At 49.7% G+C, this 21,608-nt stretch overlaps 1 protein-coding gene across 2 annotated transcripts in view; it reads left to right on the forward strand.

Moving 5' to 3' along the window:
- The window catches only part of Klhl3 (kelch-like family member 3), a 120,585-nt gene that overhangs the window by 51,621 nt on the left and 47,356 nt on the right, over positions 1 to 21,608 (forward strand). The window contains 2 exon segments of one of the 2 annotated variants that reach the window (NM_001419643.1): positions 238 to 400; positions 13,708 to 13,817. In NM_001419643.1, coding sequence (NP_001406572.1) covers positions 238 to 400; positions 13,708 to 13,817 — 273 coding nt within the window. 2 annotated transcript variants of the gene reach the window in all.

Consider the following 21,608-nt stretch of genomic DNA (forward strand, 5'->3'; position numbering starts at 1 on the left):
ATTTTACTAAGGTCCTGGGACAGAGGCGACCCTGGAAAGATTGATAGGCTGGAATGATACTGAGACTCCACTTGTGGGCGGGGTTCCCAGGGCAAAGCAGGCTGGGAAGTTTGGACTCATTGAGAAAGCAATAGAAAATCTTGAGCGTGAGGTCACAGAATCATGAAGGGACGGTGACTTCGGGGATGAGCTGCTGCCGCGGGACCAGGTGTCTCAGAGGGTCCCTCTCTCTTGCAGGTCCTGCTTCCAGCAGCCAGCTTGCTGCAGCTCATGGACGTGCGTCAGAACTGCTGTGACTTTCTGCAGTCTCAGTTGCATCCCACCAACTGCCTGGGGATCCGTGCCTTTGCAGACGTGCACACCTGCACCGATCTCCTGCAGCAGGCTAACGCCTACGCAGGTAAGGCAGAGTACCCTTGTTTCCCGTGAGCTCGTGGATTTAGTCGCCTGGCCCGTTGGGGACTCTCGGAGATTCTGAGAAGTTGTTTCTGCACAGAGCAGCTTGGTTAGGGAGACAAAACACGGATAATTAAGAGCGGACAAGTCTAGCCCATTGCAGAGTGGAATATGGCTAATTCGTACACGGTTGGTATAGTCAGCACAGAAGGAGCTGCTGGGGAGGTGTGCCAGTGTGCTTGTGAGAGAGTTTGTGAGAGTGTGAGCATGGACGTGTATGTGAGTGTGTGAGTACGGATGTGTGAATTTGTGCGTATGAACTTGTGTATATGCAGGCGTGTGTGAATTTGTGTATGTGCATGCATTAATGTGTGTGCGTGCATATGTGTGCACACGTATGTAGCATAAACTAAGCTTAGTGTTGAAATGGATCTTATTTTGTTTGTTTAAGACAACTTTTCTTTGGTCTAATTGCTCTATGTAGATGATATTAGAAATTGAACATGGTCCAGGCTCCCAGTGATTAACAAGTGTTCCTACACACTGTCTTGCTCTCTGGATTCACTGATATCTTAAATCTGAAGGGAATTAAAGTTCGAGATGGGCGGCGTTAAGTGGCACACACCTGCAACTTAGCACTACAGAGCCAGGAGGATCACCATAAGTTCAAGGCCGGTCTGGGTTACATGATAAAACCTTGCATCAAAACCAAAGCAAACAAATCAACCAATCAACTCCCACCGAGGGTGAGAGCGGGGTCAGGCTCACGTCGGAGTGATGGAGCGGCCACTCATCAGTTGGGAGCACACAATGCTCTGAGCAGACCAGAGCTGCCTTCTCAGCAGCCATGTTGGTATCTCACAATCGTTCGGTCCAAGGGATCCGGCCTCCATGCCCACCTGCAGAGACCCACACAGAGACACACAATTAGAAAGTTATAGAAAACCTAAACAAAAGGCAACTTCACAAATTGGCTTCCTCCATTTACCTCAGGAAATTGTGAACATTGTTAATTTTAAATGTATCTGTTTTAGATACTAATGTTGACTTCCCCAGGAGGATGAGATTGGGCCTCCCCAGAATTCCCTCACGCACACTGGCTCACCCACTCTTTGTCCTCACGGCAGAGCCAATTGGTGTGTCATCATTAGGTGTTTCAGTCAGCAAAGATGTTCACAAGCATCAGAAAGGCAATGAACACCTGTCTGTTTCTTTAATGTGTGTGTAGCCACACTAGACGCAGCTGGGAGAGCCTCAGTATGGCAGCTTGTTTTCTGGGCAACACTGTACCTTGGAGAACTTGTTATCCTGGTATTTGATCGGGGTCTTGGGAGGGAGAAGAAATGGAGGTGACGATGTCATCCAGGACTCTCTCCCTCAGCATTCCTTGCACGTGGAAGGATCCCGAGTTATCTAGGAAACCGGACTGGTCATCTTGATTGCTAGGTTGGTGCACAGTTGCCTTACTGTCTACCAGGGGAAGCTTTAGCTCATCTCAGGCCCAGGCAAACAGCTCGTGCCTATTCCTCTCTTCTGCTTCCTGTGCAGCCAGGACCTAGGAAACGTGCCGAGGAGCTGCTGTCTGCCCTGTGCTGCATTGCCCTGTGTCCATGGGATGACGAGCTGTGCCCGGTTGCTTTTGGTCTCTAGTTAACTCCCTGGTACAGGCTGAGGAGCCTCCATGGGAAGGCACACATGACCAAGGGTCACAGACTGTAATCCTCCATGGAAAGGCACACACATGACCAATGGTCACAGACTGTAACCCTCCATGGGAAGGCACACATGACCAAGGGTCACAGACTGTAACCCTCCATGGGAAGGCACACATGACCAAGGGTCACAGACTAATCCTCCAGGGGAAGGCACACATGACCAATGGTCACAGACTAATCCTCCAGGGGAAGGCACACATGACCAAGGGTCACAGACTGTAACCCTCCATGGGAAGGCACACATGACCAAGGGTCACAGTCTATGGGAAGGCACACACATGAGCAAACCTCACAGACTGTAATCCTCCATGGGAAGGCACACACATGACCAACAGTGGAGATGTGCTTGAAGCTGACCATTGTGAAGGGCTTCTCTGGTAGCCCTGCTCTCCATCCTGTTGGCCTGTGAGCCTGAACTCTGCTGCTCGTCTCTCCTAATGAGGGTCCCGCTCAGAAAAACCCCTTTCCTGAAGGATGCTGCTCCGGTTTGACGTAGCAGTAGCAGAGCCAGGATGAGTGCTTTTCACGTGTGGCCCCACTGTGAGCATCTGCCAGTGTGGTAAGGATTCGATGCCGAGATGCTTGGACTTCTGTCCCCTTCTTTCTTATCTCCTCTGCCGTCCCTCTCTGCTAACCCAGCTAGCGTGTGCACGCTCACAAGCACTGTATTTTCTTCCACCCCCCTCCCCCAACGCCCCATCTCATGGTAATCCAGATCTGTGAGAGGTTGGAGATGGTACATCGTGCTGGTGCTCCCTGGTCCTGATGCTGTCAAAGCGATGGGCTTCTGGCTGCAGCTTCTGCGCACGTGTCTGTTGGCGGCCTAGTGGATTTCCATGACTGGTATTTATTGGAGCTTTTCCTGTTATGCTAAGCACCTCACATACACTCTCCTCAAACGTGTGCAACAGCTGAGGAAACCAGGATCCCGAGAAGTAAGATAGTCTGAGGAGAGGCAACTAGTAAGGGCAGGGACGGAATTCAAGCCCAGTGTCAGCGTCCGCGGCCATTGCCTTCCACAGCTTCCAGTTTGTACAGAGGGTAGTGAGGAGCACGAGTAGCTAGAGTGAGCCCATTCCACTGAAATGGTATATGCTTGGTCACCCGTGTCACGGTGACTCCAAATCCCAGCATCAGGCAGTGTAGACAGATGGACGGACAGCTAATACTGATACAGACTTACCATCATCTTGGGGTTGGGGGGGAGCACAACGTGGATGTCTTCTTCTCTTCCTGATTGCACCGTACCTAGCCACACAGAGATTGTCCCCTCTCTGCACGGGTGGCCATGTCTACATTCCCTGGCTCAGTTAGCACGCTTGACAGACATGGGACCTCCTCTCAGTGGTGCTGGCCTGTGACCGTCCCACAGCCTGCCTTCTGCGCAGGCTTGGCCCTGTAGAGCGGGGGGGTTTAAGGTGCGGGGATGATGTAGGAGCTCAAAGGACAGTGACCAGAGTGTAGAAGGGAGACGAAGGAACACTGCTGTGTTTGGAGAGGGAGGTTGGAGCGGTTGCCTTGTGTCTGTCCTCTTTGACTGACGTGACCTGCTTCATTTTGTGATTGTTATCCCTGGTACTCCAGTGTACTCCTGCTTCTGGAGACAGATCTTTTTACTCCTTTTTACTTGGTTCCGCTGTCATATGCTGTGGAAAAACGGTGCTGGGTTGCCATGCTTTGCAAAGTATTTTGAGCCAACACTGCAAGGAAATCCTTTGTATCGGATCCAGAAGTCAGGTCTGCCAACACATGGGGCTGAGCGACCCTGCACTGTTTTTAAAGAGCCTTACTGGCTTTAGGATGTTGGGGATGACATGGGGCGGGAGCTGTCCTGTAGTAGCAGAAGACCCTGAGACTGGGCTCTGGATCCCCCTTGACAGACCCAGCTGCTGCACTGAGGGGCCTCAGGGCCGGGTCCAGGCTGCAGTCGCCAGAACTCATGGCTTCTGGCTGCTGGTGTTCAAACCACATGTGCCCTGGTGAAGGGGACCAGTTCAAGGGCAGGTGGATCTGTGGTCCCTCTTCTCCTCTCCCCTGCCTCATTTGCCTGCTGCCCCTAGCTTGTCCCCGAACATTAACTTGTCCAACGACAGCTCTTTTTCTGACATATTGTCACTATTTGGACCTCAATACAAAATCTGTCACTAATCATCGCAGGAAAAGCAGACTAGCAGAGTGACCATGAGAGGCAGAACCAGGAGTGAAACACCACGGCAACTTTGTCCTCCGCAGGATCCCTCAGTATCTCTTTCATTGGAAACATATTTATGGGCTGGATAGATGGCTCAATGGTTAAGCACTGACTGCCCTTCTAGGGGACCCAGATTCTATTCCCAGCACCCACATGGTGGCTCGCAGCCACCTGTCATTCCAGTTCCTTTTCTTTCTGACTTCCGAGGGTGCTAGAACTCATGTGGTGCACAGCTATATACATGTGGCAAGCAGTCATGCACATAAAATAAAACACAGGAGAAAATGCTCCCCGGGCTTGAAAAGGCCTTTTATTAGGTCCTGGGCAGTCTCCCATATCTGCAGTTACATCCCCATACCATCGTACTAAACTTTATAAAGTATATACTTCATAAAGTATATACGAGGGAAGTTATCTTCTTGTCTGTCAGCAGCGAAGGTATAAACGCCCATCAGTCTCCTGCTAGTCCCTCTGAAGGGGTCAGGATGACAATATTGGGTATCCCTATAGAACATATGTATCATGTGTTTTAGCGGACACAGAAGCTCTCTGTATCCATTATCCTTTCAACATTGTATCATCTTATTTTATGTGTTTGGATGTATGTCTGTATATAGTGTGTGTGTGTGTGTGTGTGTGTGTGTGTGTGTGTGTGTGTGTGTGTGTGTGTGTGTGTCTGTAGAAGCCAGAAGAGGGCATCGGATCTCCGGGGACTGGAGTTACAGGCAGTTGTGAGCCAATGTGTGGGTGCTGGGGAGTGACGGAACCCAGTTCCTCTGCAAGAGCAGCCAGTGCTCTTGACCCATGAGCCACCATACCAACCCCAACGAACAATGCTTTTATTCCATTTCATACAAGATCTTAGAATCATGTCCAGACTCTTGAATAAGGGTGTCCATCTTTGTGTGTGTGTGTGTGTGTGTGTGTGAGAGAGAGAGAGAGAGAGAGAGAGACAGACAGACAGACAGACAGATGTTATACTAATACTCTGCTGATGGATATTAATGCTTCCAGTTGTACAGATCATATTTCAGTGAACATTAAATCTTTTTACATTTATTTCATATTGGGTGGGGGCTCCTGGTTTTCATGGTGCATGCAGAGGTTGGAGAACAACTTACAGGAGCCAGTTTTCTCCTTCTAGCATGTGGGTTCTGGGATCGAACTCAGACTGCAGGCCTCAGCCATGAGCACCCTTCCTGCTGGCCCTCAGTAAAGCAAGCATTCTTGTGCAGACCATTTTGGACTGTAGTTGACAGGGTAACTTGCTAGCTGTAACTTGTAGTTGGCAGTGTAACTGGACCAAAGAAAACGTCGGTTTAAATGGAGGTGGCTGGAGACCCAGGATGTTCATAAGTGTTTGCCTAGCGTGTAAAGGCTCTGAATTTGATTCCCAGTTCTATGTACGCAGACAGACACTGTCAAATCTTTCTCCCGCCTTCCAGGTGAGAGGAGAACTGGCTGGGGATGGCACTCTCTACCCAGCAGTCTGCTTGGTTTCCTGTCTGGACCGACCGTGGCTCTTGCAGCTGCAGCAGTACTCCTGCTTCCTCTGCGTCCAGTTTTACTCGCAGGGGGATGTGTGAGACTTTTGCTCTGCTGCTGTCCTGTTTAGTGTGTGTGTGTGTGTGTGTGTGTGTGTGTGTGTGTGTGTGTGTGTGTGTGTGGTGGGGGACAGTGGGCCTTTCAGAAGCTCACTGCTCAGACCTCTGCCCTCAGTAGAGACTATCCCAACCCTTCTGGGTAGTTAGAAGCCGGAAAGGGGACTCTCAAGTTCGCACAACCCATTCCCTCTCCCTTGTAATTGTTGCTCCGTTTAATCTTTAACCTCAGAGACTTTGCTGTTTGGTAGTTAGAGGGCCATGTGCCTGGGCCATCAGTGGGGCTGCTTAGAGGATATTAATGGAGCCTCATTAAAGCCACGGCAGTTAAAATTCTTTGGGTATGTTGTTTACATCAACCCGCTAAGCTGAGCTGAAACCCTCCCGCCACAAGATGGAAAAGCCATTTAATTTCATGTGCTCATAAAAAGAAATGTCCCCCTCCCACCTTTTGATTGATTAGGTCATTTGGGGGAACGAAGTAATTAAGTCAGGAGCAGAAAAGTTTTGCGAAGCATTTAAACCATGGATCTCTGACCCAGTGGGGCCCTTCTCATGACTGGGCTGCATCCAAGTCGGCCCGAAGAGAGGACGAAGCTGATGGTGAGAGTTTTTACTATTTTGAACACTTGCCATGACCCAGGCATAGTTCCTGATAGCACTGATAAGTGGACAGTTTTAAGGAGCACATGGCTGTGTGTGTGTGTGTGTGTGTGTGTGTGTGTGTATGTGTGTGCATGGGTGTATGCACATGAGTGTGCATGCGCATGCATGTGCGTGCATGTGCATGTCTGTGTATATGTGTGTGCATATGTATGTGTGTATGTATATGTGTGCATATGTATGCATGTGTCTATGTGTATGTGTGTGCATGTGTGTACATGTGTATGCATATGTATGCATGTGTGTATGTGTATGTGTGTGCATGTGTGTACATATGTGCATATGTGTGCCTGTGTGCACGTGTGTACATGTGTGTGCACATGTATGCATGTGTATGTGTGTATGCATGTGTGTATGTGAGTGTGCGTGTGTACTTGAGAGAGTAGGGGAGCATACATATACATCTTGAGACAAGAAACACAGGCCATGTGGAGAACATTTCCTACCTTCTGCAGGGCATGTAGAAGAAATATTTGAAGTCTGAGGGCTAGTGACCCTAACCCTGCTGGGAAGACATCAAGGTGGGCTCCGTTACTCCCATGTGGAAGTCTAGCTTTCTCCTTGGAGCAGAGAAACATATGGGACTGAAAATTCCTGGTCCAGAAAGGCTAACCTCTGTCGTTAAAAATTGAAAATAAGGAATGGGGGATGGGGAGCACCTATGGGGAGCACTTGGGCAGTTCTAAGATTTTCTTTCCCCGTCAAGTGCTTTGATTCTGCGCATGCCTCCATGGGTTTCCCAGCCCCCATATCTTGGAAGGACCTCATATGATAAGGATTGGGCTATGGAAATTACTTTCTTTGTTTTGGAAGAACGGACTTTGGGGACATGGGTGAATATACTTTGTTTAGCATGGTAGACAGGGAGAGATCTTCGTTCAGAAGCGATCTTAGTGTCTTTTCTGTCACTGTGATGAAGCTCAATGGCCTGGGCACCTTATAGAAGTGTGACTTATGGTTCCAGAACTTTAATAGTCCATGATGGTGAGGCAGAGGCAACAGGTGGCTGCAGGGTCACCTTGAGAGCTCACCTCTTGAGTCACAGACAAAAAGCAGTGAGAGCACTGTGGAAACAACAGTGCATGGCTTTGACGCTGCAGAGTCCACTCCCGGGTGACTGATTTCCTCCAGCAGGGCTCTACCTCCTAAACCCACCCGAGTAATGCCACCAACTGGGGACCAAATTCAGATGCTCAAGAGTATGGAGGGACAACATCTCACTCAAGCACTACACATGTCTACGTTCTGAAGCCAGGACCGAGTCCACAGTGCTTAGAACACCACTATTCTAAGATTACTGTTTTCCTTTAAAAGGAAAGTTCTGCATATTATAGCCATTGTCTCTCTGTTTCTCTGTGCGTGTCCCTCCCCAACCCACCTCTCTCACATCTAAGAGGGAAAGTTTAGTGTTTTGGGGTATTTATATTTAGTTTTACCCGAATGGCCTTCTCAGGACAGCTTTAGAAATTTATCTCTTTAAATCTGTGTTAATGTTTTGCCTGCATTTATGATTGGGTACCACGTACATGCAGTACCCACGGAGGCCAGAAGGGGGCGATAGTTCCCAGGAACTGGAGTTACAGACTGTTGTTAGCTGCTCTGTGGGTGCTGGGAACTGAACCCAGGGCCTCTGGAAGAGCAACCAGTGTTCTCAGCCTCTAAGTCATCTCTCCATCCCTAGGACTTGGGTTTCAGACCCCAGCTTTGTGTTTACCGTTGTGTGAACTTGAGCAGGAGATGGAGGCTTTTTGATCTCGTGCTCCTGACTCTAAAGTGGAGATGGTCAAATAAATACACATATATTTATTACGGCATTTAACATAGACTTTATATTGAAACACACACACACACACACACACACTTCAGTGTTAACCAGAATTAGAAAATGCCTCCCTCAACCTTCTCCAGGCCTCTGTCATTGAGAAGACCCGACCAGGCTCCCAGAGGAAGCCTTTTTAAAAAATACTTATTTATTATATATAAGTACACAGTCGCTGTCCTCAGACACACCAGAAGAGGGCATCAGATCTCATTACAGATGGTTGTGAGCCACCATGCGGTTGCTGGGATTTGAACTCAGGACCTCTGGAAGAGCAGTCAGTGCTCTTAACCGCTGAGCCATCTCTCCAGCCCCTGAGGAGTCTCTTCTAGAGGAGACATTTAGCCTGGATTCCTCTGTGGTCTATACTTAGTGGGAGAAGAGGGTGGAGAGATGGCTCCGCTCATGTCTCTCTGAATTCTCACCCAAAGGGACAGAAATACGCAAACGGTTGCATTGACTAGAACTCAGGGGTCAAAGGGTGTTTGTTATCGATACTAAAGGCTGGCTAATTAGAATTGTAGCCAGGGCCTTTGATCCTATTGGTTCCCTTCTACCCATTGTTACTACTTTTAGAAACACAGGACACAGAAGGTTGTAACTCACTATTAGAGGGTTACGTCCACTGGGCTGGACCATGGCTGCAGGGTCCCGTATCTCTGTCTCTGTATGAATCTCTCCTCCAGAACCAGGCTCTCCTGGGTATCTCCCATGGTAGTGTGTGGCACATAACACTGGATGAATGAAACAGAGCCCGGGGACTTGCCAGACTCTCTGAGCATTCTCTATTCTTTCCCAGGACTCTGATAGTTTTATACTTGAGCGCCTCTTGTAGAGGAGACATTTAGGCCCAGTCTTTAGCCCTCTCTTAGCAACACTTCAGAGACAACAGGAGGAAGGGGCCAGAGAGATGGCACAAGAAAATTAACAGTCCTGGCCACAGACTTGTGGCTGGGATTGTTGGTGCCAGTAGGCCTGTTCGTAGGCATCAGCTTGGTTCTCTTGACCTCTGAAGAAACACCACATTCGGGATATCACTTGGTAACCATTCTGCAGTGCTTAGATGCCCTCAAAAAAACCCCAGGATTTAGATATTTGTTTATTTTAATGCTCACAGGACTTTGTGAAACATTCTGTCGAGAGGTGAGAAAACATTAGTCCCGGGAGACTGGATAATTGGATGGCTGGAAAGTTTGTTGAATTCAACGGAATTAAATTTGATGTCAGAGACTTGGCAGGACCTACAGTCCCAGAGGTGCCTCAGAGCTGTGGACAGGCATCTCCACGGGAACATGGAAGAAGGAAGAGGTGGATAGGCTTCATAGTAAACTAGCGCACAGCACCGTTTTTAAAAAGCGTTTAAGGCGCTGGAGAGATGGCTCAGTGGTTAAAAGCACTGACTGCTCTTCCAGAGGTCCTGAGTTCGATTCCCAGCAACCACTGGTGGCTCACAACCATCTGTAAAGAGATCTGATGCCCTCTTCTGGTGTGTCTGAAGACAGCTACAGTGTACTTATATACAATAAATAAATAAATCTTTAAAAAATAAAATAAAAAGCATTTAAACAGTTTAGCATTTAGTTTATCGCTTTATTGCAATTGTCATTTGGGGGCAGAAGACACTCAAAACAAATCATTTGCTTTTGAAAACTTCGTTTTAGAACGTCAAGAACATTTAGAATCTGCTGAGTTTGTCTTCGCCGCCTGTTGTCCAGGACTTGGTGGTGGGACCTGCTTGGACAAGACAAACAAAACCCAGCAACTATAGGAGAGGATTCTTGGGGAAATACCCGCTTCAAGCAGAATGGGTGCTTTTCAGAGAGCATCTAAGAAAACGGTATATGTGGGCCCAGTCTTCAGGGGCATGCACGCAAGCAAGACCATGTATGTCTGTGCACCATATGCATGCAGTGCCCACAGAGGCCAGAAGAGGGCGGCAGATCCTTTGGAACTGGAGTTACAGAGGGCTGTGGGTTGCTATGTGGATGTGCTGGGAGCCGGACCTGAGTCCTTTGCAAGGGCAATGCTCTTAACCACCGAGGCATTGCAACACACCCAGTAATCCTGCTGCTTCTTACGTGTTGCCAACAGAAAGGGATCCTGGGACGGAAGCTGGGGCTAATGTCTCCTCAGACCGAACAGAGAAACGCTGTGCTCCCCACGTGTAACCTCTCCCGCTCCCCACCCCTTTTGCTGTCTCTCCCCTCTCTTCTTTCTTCTTCCCTTCCCATCCCTTCCCTCGCCGTTCCAAACTCACTTTTTTTTAAAAATTTTTTTTAAAGATTTTATTCATTTATTATATATAAGTACACTGTAGCTGACTTCAGACACACCAGAAGAGGGCATCGGGTCTCTTTACAGATGGTTGTGAGCCACCATGTGGTTGCTGGGAATTGAACTCAGGACCTCTGGAAGAGTAGTCGGGTGCTCTTAACCGCTGAGCCATCTCTCCAGCCCCCAAACTCACTTTTATTCCTCTCCTCTTTGTTATTTAAGCCCTCAAGGGGCACAGCATCACGTAGGCTCCACGGCTCTTAGAAGAAGGTCGCTTCCAATTTTGGCACAAGACGTGGCGCTGTTCCCGAGTGCACGGACCCCTTTCCCCTGGATTCCTCTAGCTTCCTTCGTTTGCTACCAGGAGTCAGCGTTTCGTTCTTTGCTTTGTCTGCACAGGTCCATCCCTTGCTCGTCGGGACAACGCAGCTTCACCCTGGGCATCCTCATCTTCAGTTCTAAGAGGGGATGTGTGCTTAGCAGCCTCCTGAGACTCCGAAGGTGGCCTCGGAGGAGAGGGTTTCAGTGGGCAGCTCCTTCAGGGTTAAGGAGCAGTCAGTCCACTGCAGCAGGGAGGAACCTAGACTGAAATCACACACCGCTCCACAGGTCAAGAGTGGGCAGGAAGCAGGAGGCTATCTTCTGCCCTCGTTATCTCTGGGGTTTCGGGTTTGTCTGCCAATCCATGAAGAACACAGCGCGAAGCTTCCCAGGTCTTTGCCCCATCTGTCATGAGGGTGTCTGCGTCTTTACCTCCTGTTTTCTCCGCACTTTTCTGTCTCCTATTCAACCAAAGCTAGACATGGGAAGGCCAGAGGCAGGCTGTGCTGGGCTGTAAGACTCTCTGGGCACCTAAAAGCCAAAGGCTCAGGGAGGCGAAGGCTAAAAGGCTGACTTCTCGTTCTCCTCAACAGTCCAGAGTCTTTGGCTTGCAGTTTGTCCCATGGGGGTTGGGGGTAGGGGATGGGAGGTGGGGGTGGGGTTTGTGGGTTGGGGGTGGGGAAGGGGGGAGTGATCTGGACTACATCACTCATCAGGCTGACTAGGATTACCTTTCATCCAGGGGTGGGGGTGGGGAGGGGAGAAAAAAATGTTTACAACTCCATTATCTAAGAATGAAATATTAACATGTGGGTAATACAGAGGGAGGTAGGAATTGGTACAGGAACTCACTACATCAGAAAACATTTCAATCTAAAATCAAAAATAAGTTCTGTAAGAAACGGTTTGAGACGAGCTGGTGAGCAGATAGCACGAGGGTTAGTGTTAGCTCTTAAGAGTGTTGGGGCTGGGGATTTAGCTCAGTGGTAGAGCGCTTACCTAGGAAGCGCAAGGCCCTGGGTTCGGTCCCCAGCTCCGAAAAAAAGAATCAAAAAAAAAAAAAAAAAAAAAAAGAGTGCTACAGGCTGGAGAGATGGCTCAGCGGTTAAGAGCACTGACTGCTCTTCCAGAGGTCCTGAGTTCAATTCCCAGCAACCACATGGTGGCTCATGACCATCTGTAATGGGATCCGGTGCCCTCTTCTGGTGTGTCTGAAGACAGCGACAGTGTACTCACAGACATGAAATAAGTAAATCTTTAAGAAAGAAAGTTGAGAGAGCGCATTGTTCCTGCAGGGGACCTGGGGAGAACTGTCAGCACCCACACTGCAGCTTCCAACTGCCTGTAAGGCCAGTCCCAGGGGTCTCTTCTGACCTTTACAGCCTCCTGCATGGTCACATACACACACTCAGTCAGGCCGGCCTGCATGCGGGCATGCGCGCACACACACACACACAGACAGACAGACACACACACACACACACACACACAGACAGACACACAGACACAGACAGACAGACAGACAGACAGACACAGACAGACAAACACACAGAGACAGACAGACAGACAGACACACACACACACTTTCTAAAAGTAATGATTCGAGTAAGTTCTTTTCAAGTTTTTGAGAAGATGATGGATGTGGGGATGGTTTCAGTAACTCTGTCCTTTGAGAGCTCAGCCAGGCGGGGCAGGGCAACTCCAGTGGGAACCGAGGACTGCATCCCATTAGAGTTATGAAAGAGGCTACCAGGCAAGTGGGCAGCGGGACCAGGGGCTGGTGAGAGAGCTGAGTGGGGCAGCAGGAGGGTCTTGTGAGAGCAACCGGGGCTGCCTATGCTGAGAAATGCCATCTGGGTGAATTTACTTGGGAAAAGCCGGCAAAACACTCTCAGGTCCTCCCTCATCATGAAACCCACAGAAACATTGGTGCTGGCCTGAGGATACGAGTCACACGAATGGTCTACACCTAGGCCCTTCTTTCACTGTGGGTGGCAGCTCAGAGAACACAATGCTTTGGAGGATGGCCCAGGAAGATAGTGGGGCTGGAACTGTCTCTTGGGCTTCCCTCCTTTGGACCCCAGGCCTATAGCTTCTGGCTTGCTCTAGCTGTCCCCAGGGTTTCCTCCTCATAATACCTCCCCAGGCAGGTGGCTGGGGTCAGTTTCCTGGGTTCACGCAGCCAACCTGTTGACAGCTGGACGGACACTAAACTGGACTCCCCTGTCAAGCAGGGGACTCCTTAACAGGCTTGGTTTGGGGCAGGAAGAGCGACGCCACCTTCTGACTTCCCAATGTTGAGGTCCGGCAAGAACTCCAGAGACTTCCTCTCACACGGCTATTCTGAACCTCTTCTGTGTGATTGAGCTGCAGGGGACACTGTTTCCGTGCCCGGGCAGCACAATTACGTAAGCAGGTCTCAGCGAGGCTTTACCGCAATGCCTGTATGGGTCTTACAGAGCGCGGACCAAATATAAACCCAGATCTCTCTGCTCCACTTTTGTCTCTGTCATTGTTCAGGACAAGATAACACAGGGCGACACATGCCTGCCCTTGGGGACTAAAAGTCTGTCACCCCACAGCCAGGATGCCTGTCTCCCTCTCCTTTGCCCTCCAGCTCCTCCTCGGACCTCCGCCTTTCTCCTCAGCCTCTGCCCCTGAAGGTTGCCCATGGTGGTCACTCATGGAGGCCTAACCTTGTTGTCTTAACTTCTTGTCTTGGAGCAGAGCAGCACTTCCCAGAGGTGATGCTGGGGGAAGAGTTTCTGAGCTTAAGTCTGGACCAGGTGTGCAGCTTGATATCCAGTGACAAGCTGACTGTCTCCTCAGAAGAGAAGGTACTGTGTAGCCCCTGGGAAAACACGAACATTTCTTAAACAAGCAAACAAACAAAAAACCCCTTTAACTGGAAAAAGAAAAAAAGAAAAAAGAAAAAGAAAAAGGGAGGCCCGCTATACTTTAAGTATACTCTGAATCCTTTAAAGAGACGGCAGGGTTGGAAGAGGTGCTTCTGGTGGCTGATCACTCAGACTACCACGCCCTACCCTAAGTCCTTGGGTACCTTCAGCCCCAGACTCAGGCCTTACTGCCCCCCCCCCCCCGCCCCCCGTGTTACAGAAGAGAAGCTGGTGCCAGATTCTTCTTCCCGTGACAAGGAGTATTTCTTTGCTCCAGGACCTGGAGTCCAGGGCAGTTAAACTGACCAGGTATTATGCAGCAAGGCCCACACTTCACCTCCAGTTTATGCAAATTAGTTGTGTGATCTTGGGTAAGGCACTTTGGACACTCTCATGAGGGTGGTGGCTTCCACCTAGCCCACCGGGAGGCTGAGGGGTGGACGGAACCGGAACCGTGTGCTGTATGAAATGTCTGGTAGAGTTCCTGGTGGGGAGTCAGCATTAGTCAAGGTTATCACCACCCTTCCTGTATGTGAGTTAGCTGCTCCTCCCTGAATCCCGAACACTCACCACACCCTCCTGTTGGTCACACTCTGAGATGGCTCTGCTTCCCACAATGCAGTGCTGCGTTGCTCAGTGCTGGGAAACACACCTCGGGCATTTCCTTCATCCCTAGAGAGTCTCAGTTTTTTTATTCCTCTCCCCAAAACCTTTCTGTCCACTCAGTTTCGAAATGTCAGTTCTTTTCCTGAGGAAACATTCAAGGAAAAAATCCGCTTGAAGGACTTTATAGGCAGACAGCTCGTGTGTCCCAAGGGTGGAGTGAAACAAGTCGCACTTTCCCGGGGAAAGTTAGCTTGAGGAAAAAAGCATTTGTGTTTAGAACCGTGGGTCCTGGGCCCCCAGGTGACTGCACAGAAATGCAGACTCTGCCCTGGGCTCAGGGAGGCCTCTGCAGCCATTAGCAACATAGAAACACACCCTTCAGAGAGAGCAGTGTGTGTAGTTAGGCCACGGCTCCTTCCTGGTGTATCCCCAGAAGCGGGGTGGACCCCTGAGCTTCTGGAGAAGCCTGTTTACTATCCTGTCTGGATTTTTTGCAGCCAGACTGACACAACTGGAAGACGCAAACTGTGCCTCATGGTTTTATACCATTGTGGCACAAGCTAGAGTCATCCGAGAGGAGGGAACCTCAGCTAGGAAAAGGTCTCCTTAAGATCTGGCCGTAGGGAGTTTCTCATTTTTAAAACTTTTGATCAATTCTTAGTGAATTTGCACATTGCATCCCAATCCCACTCATCTCCCGGTCTTGTCACATGTGCCCCTATAACTTCCCCCACAAAAGAAAACCAACCCAAAACAAACCTGGCTCGCCGTGGAAGCCGTGGTGCGTCACGGTGTCCCACAGCACACCCTTTTGCCCGCACATCTTTGCTTGCAAATGTTCGGTGCAATGAGTCATTGGTCTGGTTTGAGGGCTCTGGCTTCTGCTGCACTATTAATATTGGATCCTCAGCAGGACTCCTCTTAGATCCCCTGTTGTCATGGAGATCCTCCAGTTTGGAGGTGTAGGACCGGCCCCTTCGTGTGCTCTGGCAGTTCATAGATGAGGCAGACGTTGGGGTGGGCCAGCTCAAAGTGTAGTTCATTTTCTTAATTAGTGGTTGATGGAGGAGAATGTGGGCGGGGCCATGTCTGGGCTGGCGGTCCTGGGTTCTGTCATGGAGCAGGCTGAGCAAGCCACGAGGAGCAGGCCAGTGAGCAGCACCCCTTCAAGGCCTCTGCGCCAGCTCGTGCCTCCAGGTTCCTGCCTTTGTGAGTTCCTGTCCTGGCTTCCCTCAGCGGACTGTGACCCAGGATATGTTAGCCTTTATTTACTTAAACACTTTCCTTCCCAGCTTTCTTCTGGGGTCCATCTTTCTGGAACCCATGCCGGAATACCCTGCACAGAAAGCACCCTGAGTCTCTATTCTCTGGAAGGGTGCAGAGGTGGCCCACAGGCGTGTGGGGGTGGGGCATGGCTTCCTGAACACCACAGGGGATTGGGATTCAGGCAAACCTGGCCCCAGTCTCTGCTTGCTCTCTCCGTGACCCCCCCCCCGAGAACTCACCCTAAATATAAAATAAGAACCCCAAGAGCATCTCCCTCTGAGAGTTGGCGTGAGGAATAGAAGGGACAAAGAGAAACCTGGCGTTCCATAAATGCCAATCGTTAGCACAGCTCTCATCTCAAAGGGAAGAAGGCCTGTTCATCCTGGAGCCAGACGAGAGCGGCCATGGTCCAGGGACACAAATCCAGGTCGCCCAGTGCTAGCCTGTTCTAGCTGGGACACACACGGGGGTGGGGTGGAGGGGTAGGGGAGAGAGAGAGAGAGAAAGAGAGGGAGAGGGAGAGGGAGAGGGAGAGGGAGAGAGAGAGCTCGCGCAAAGAAAGTCATAAATTAGCACACTTTGCAAATGTACTGTGGGGATGTCAGGTAGGCTACAGCAAAGTGGGGCAATGTTTGCTGTAGGCCTGAGATCCTCCTGACTGGCACTGTTAGCCTTTGGGCTGGTAGATACTAGAGTTCTGCTTCTATATTCCAGAAGAATTTACCCAAGAGTTGTAAGTTGGATTACACACAGAGGTGGGTGGAAAATGGCTGGCATTTTAAAGATCTGTCTTTTTAGTGTGTATGGGTGTTTTGCCTGCCCCTGTGTCTACGCACCATGCATGGGCAATGCTCATGGAGGCCAGAAGAGGGCAGCAGAGCCAAGGGAACCGCAGTTATAGATGGGTGTCAAGCCACCCCGTGAGCGCTACAAAATGAACCAGGGTCCTCTGGAAGAGCAGCCAGTGCTCTTAACTGCTGAGTCATCTCTCCAGCTTCTGTGAATGGCATTTGAGAGGTCAAGAGAGCCCAGGATAAGTTGGCTCTGCACCTGTGACTTTCACAGACATTTCCTTTCCCTCCAGTCCTAGTCAGTGAGCTGGGCTATGTTCAGTGGTTCAGTTCAGGGTGGTGGCCTTTCAGGCAGTTTAGCTAACACCTGCCTAGGTAGCCACAATCCTGCATTCTGAGGTACCATTGCTAATAGCAATGCAAGGGTTGGGGATTTGGCTCAGTGGTAGAGCGTTTGCCTAGCTAATAGCAATGTAGCCACTCTCCACAAGGTGGCGCTATTGTTAGCAGAGAGAAATTCTTGTGGGCCAAGGTATGTGGTTAAGATGGTGGGGCTGCTAGAGTGAGCTCTTAAGTAAACCACGTGTCTCTCAAGGCAGAGAAACGTGGGGTGGCTCTCATGACTTCATGCACTTAGGGAATGCATGCTCTTTTAAAGTAGGGTTCAGTGTGCCTGTATGTCCACCACTGACAGAACCCTGCACGCTTCATACCTTGGAAGCGTGAGAACCTTCAGAATTAGGGGACGCTTTCCTAAAGTGACTCACGATGGTTGATGTTGGCTGCCTACTTGAGTAGATTAAGAACTGCCTAGAGCGTTAGTGAACTACACTCTAGGGTGTGCCTGTGAGGGCTTTTCCTTGGAGGATTAACTGAGAGGGGAAGACCCACCCTGACTATGGATGGTATCGTCCACGTGGGTCCCACATGGTCCCAGGCTGAATAAAAAGAGGGGTGGAAGAGTCTCCCCAAATGCCTGCATTCATCACTCTGTTTCCTGGTCCACGGAGCTGTGAGCCAGCAGCTTTCTCCAGCACAGGGAGCTATATCCTCAAACTGTGGCCAGAAAGAATCTTTCTCCCTTAACTAGCTTCTTGTCAGATATTCTGTTGCACAACTGAAGGAAGTAGTTAATGTAGAAAACTGTGCTGCTGTAAAGCTGTGTGCTGAGCAGGGGGTGCTCAGGTCTTGCAACTGTCAGTTTATAGAGTTTATAGCTTCAGGGAACATGCCTTGGAGTGCTGTGTGCAGAGTATAGTCTGCCCTTCTCTCCGGGGTTTGGAAAACCAGAGCAATAATGAAAATGTAGACAATAAAAACCGTGTGTGTGAAATGTCAGGGAGCCGAAGGGCTGCATCAGAAGCCAGGCTGTAAGATACTCTCGGTTCATTCTGGCAAAGAAGCTGGCTGCTTTTTGCTTGTGTCCTGAGCCCGAGTGAGATAAAGTTCACAAGGAATGGACAACGCTGTGGAGAGGAGGCAATTCCAGGACAGCAAAACATTCAGGCTGTGGCATGGCTACTGCTCACTGCTTTTAGTCAGGTTTACAATTGCATGTGTGTGTGTGTGTGTGTGTGTGTGTGTGTGTGTATGGGGAGACAGAAATATGTGAAAAAATGTATATCTTGGCCAAGAAAGGAATGTGGACACAGTTACACATGTAGACGGCACAGACAAAGCAGCTGTGGGTGTAGTGCTCTAAGTGTTGAAAAGACTGGTGTAATTTAGGACAAGCCTCCTACACCTTGCAAACTGCCTTAAGAGAAACACTGTATCCACCAGAAGCTCTAGAGTATAATAATGAAAGTGTGTTTGAAAAAGAATTGTCAGAAAGAGGATGCCTGAACCAAAACAACCCGATTGGTTGATCAAATAGGGCTACCTGCAGAGGCATTTCCTGGGTCCAGCCACAAAGTCACATGGATGATAGCTGTTGTCTGAGAGACTGTTGTCTGGGGCCAGGTGACATCATGGGCAGGTAGCAGACTTCACCATTGCTCTCATGTTACTGATCTTGGAGGCTGATCCAACATGTCAGAGAAAGGAATGTTCCAGAAAGCTACCAAGTCCAGCCTACCTGTAGCAGGATCAGACCCCTAGCATGGAGTTCCTGAGCCCAAGGTATATGAAGCTGAGAAGGTCAAGCCCAAGTTTCAATAGGCCTCCCAGGATTGGAGATGCCAGAAGAGTAGGGCATTCACTGAGGGAAGCTGAAGATACCCAGTGGAGTTGACTCTGGAAAGAGGCCATGATTGTAGCAGGCAACAGTGTTGCAAGGCAGTGGCTACTCATATCTGAGCCCGGATGTTAGAGGGAACTGAAATGTTTGCTTTCACCCTCTTGGGCCTTGCTTTTGCTTTGGTTTCAATCCTCCTCCTCCTCTTCCTCCTCCTCCTCTTCCTCCTCTTCCTCCTCCTCCTCCTCTTCCTCCTCCTCTTCCTCTTCCTCCCCCTCCTCCCCCTCCTCGTCATTCTCTCTCTCTCTCTCTCTCTCTCTCTCTCTCTCTCTCTCTCTCTCTCTCTCTCTCTCTCTCTCTCTCTCCAGGGTTACTCTGTGTAGCCCTGGCTATCCTGGACCTCACTTTGTAGACCAGGCTGTTCTCAGACTCATGGAAATCCCTAGTTTCTTTACTAGCCCATTCCTTTCTCTCAGATGGGATTGTTTACTCTGTCACTTCGTATATCCGATGTTATGAGACTTTAGGGACCAGGATGGAAAGCCGTGGTTTAAGGTAATATGTTTGGGTTTTGGGTTGACGGGGTAGACTGGTGGTGATGAATTTGGGTTGTTGACCTAAGAAGCACATGGTCCTGGGGCATTAGTGAGGCAAGCTTTTGGGAGTGTCTGGGAGGGTTTTTTTTTCCAAGGGAGGAAACACACCCTGAGTGCACGTGGCATCATCCTAGCGGGCTAGGGTCTTGGGCTGAATAAAAAGGGAATAGGGAAACCACTAAGCCCCAGCATTCATTTCTCTCTGCTTCCTGGTCCACAGAGATGAGCGGGGAGCTTCATGCTCTTGCCATAGCCACTCCAAGCTGCCTTCTCTGACATGAGATAGACCCTCAAACCATGAGCCAGGCAAACCATTCCCCCACTAAGCCATTTCTTATCAGGGGGCTGGTCACGGTGACCTGGAAAGTCACTAACACGAATGTCTCTATGCCTTCCATTGCTTTGGTACATTGAAGAGTGAGGCTGAGCAAAAAGTAGGGTTTGGGTCCCGGAGGGACGGCTTAGTAGTTAGGAGCACAGACTGTTTTCTCTGACGACCAGAGTTCGGTTCCCAGTATCCACATGGTGGTGCCTCACAACCACCTGTAACTTCGGTTCCAAGGAGTCTGATGTCCTCTTCTGGCCTCAGCAGGCACCAGGCACACACATGGTGCACACATATGCACACAGATAAACATCCATGCAACATGATTTTTAAAAAAATAGTAGGGTTTAGCTATATTTTCTCATCCACTAAACCCATAGCTCCCCATTCCCTCCCTTCCCCTCTCCCTTCCCTCCCTTTACCTCTCCCTTCCCTCCCCTCCCCCTCCCCTCCTCTCTCCCTTCCCTTCCCTCCCCTCCTCTCCTCTCCCTTTTTCTTCCCTGTCATAAGAGATATAATCTCAAACCATGAGCCTTCTCTCTTCTCTTTCCTTCTCTCCCCCCCTTCCCTTCTTTCCCCTGCCCTTCTTCCCTCCCCTGCCCTCCCCTGCCCTCCCCCACCCTCCCCTACCCTCCCCTTCGGACTGTGGCCCTTGTTGGCCTGGAGCAAACCAATCTTGCCTCAAACTCAAGAGATCTACGCCTGTGTCTGCATACCACGTGCATGCAGTGCCCATGGAAGCCAGAAGAAGGCACTGGATCCTCCCTCCTGAAACTGGAGTTACAGATGGTGGTTAGCTGCCACAGGGGTTTTTAGAAACCAGCTCAGGTCTTATGCAAGAGAGGCAAGTGCCCTTCACCACTGCACCATCTCTCCAGAGCCCAAAGCCGCAGCTTCATTTCTCTTCGTGCATCAAATATTGCTAAAAAGCAGCTGAAAAGCTCAAAAGCTTCTGACAAGTGTTCACCATCTAAATGTCAGTCCCTTGTGCTTTGAAAAATCATGTCCCAGATTTTAAGATTCCTGCTCCCTGCAGTTACACAGGATGTGATATAAGCGACTGCTGGCGTGCACAACGGCTTTTCCTTTTTGTTTCATAGTTGGTTTATTTTATTTTATTATTTTAAATGTATTTGAAGTTTTACTTTACTTTAAATGTATTTGAAGTAATCTTAGGGATCTGAAGTAGAAGTCCACCTGTATTTAGTGCTAACAGCTGTCAGCGTTTCAGTTTGGTTCACAATCACACAACCTGGGTTTACCTACATCCACACTTGACAGTTATATTTCTTGCAGGCGTATTCTAAGGCACAGCCAGGTTTCAGACATCAGAGCTGACAAGAATTAACCCACCCTTCGTGAAGTCGAGGAGACCCAGTGCTTTACTGTGAATGGTCAGGGTGCTTAGCAGTGGCTTCTTCTGAGCTAGAAAGTTGCTAAAATGAGCAAATTATCTCCTGCCAGAACGTGTCCATCACGGGGTCAGAGGTGCGGCCTGCTTTCTAGACTGATGTGAGGCTCAGGGAAGTCCATGGGAAATATTTGCTGAGTAGAGCCCTTCCCAGGCTCAGCATTTTCGTCCGTACAAGCAGGCAGAGCGATGTAGGAGCTTCCCTGTAGGGCTGTTCTAGGAGGGAATGAAATGTGCATGAATTTGCCTAGAACACAGGAAATAGTCGACGGGAAGGCTCTGTCAGGGCTGTGCTTAGGCATCCCTTTGGCCACTGGAAGGGTTAGGGTCCGACTTAGGCTGCCACAGGAGATCCTCTCCCAGCATCCACATTGTTGTGAATCATTGTTGTGACTGAGAGTTCCAAGGGCACCACAGAGACCTCTGTGCTGTGCACAGTTCTTGACGCCATGAGGATGCTCAGCTGGACACTCCCCAGGAGTGAGGGACACAGGCTGAGGGTGGCCCTGGCCTCAGCTGACTGGATTGATTTAATCCAGAGAAAAGAACAGGCATGTGGA

This window comes from Rattus norvegicus, chromosome 17, assembly GCF_021556685.1.
Source record: "Rattus norvegicus strain SHRSP/BbbUtx chromosome 17, alternate assembly SHRSP_T2T, whole genome shotgun sequence".
Taxonomy (NCBI): Eukaryota; Metazoa; Chordata; class Mammalia; order Rodentia; family Muridae; genus Rattus; species Rattus norvegicus.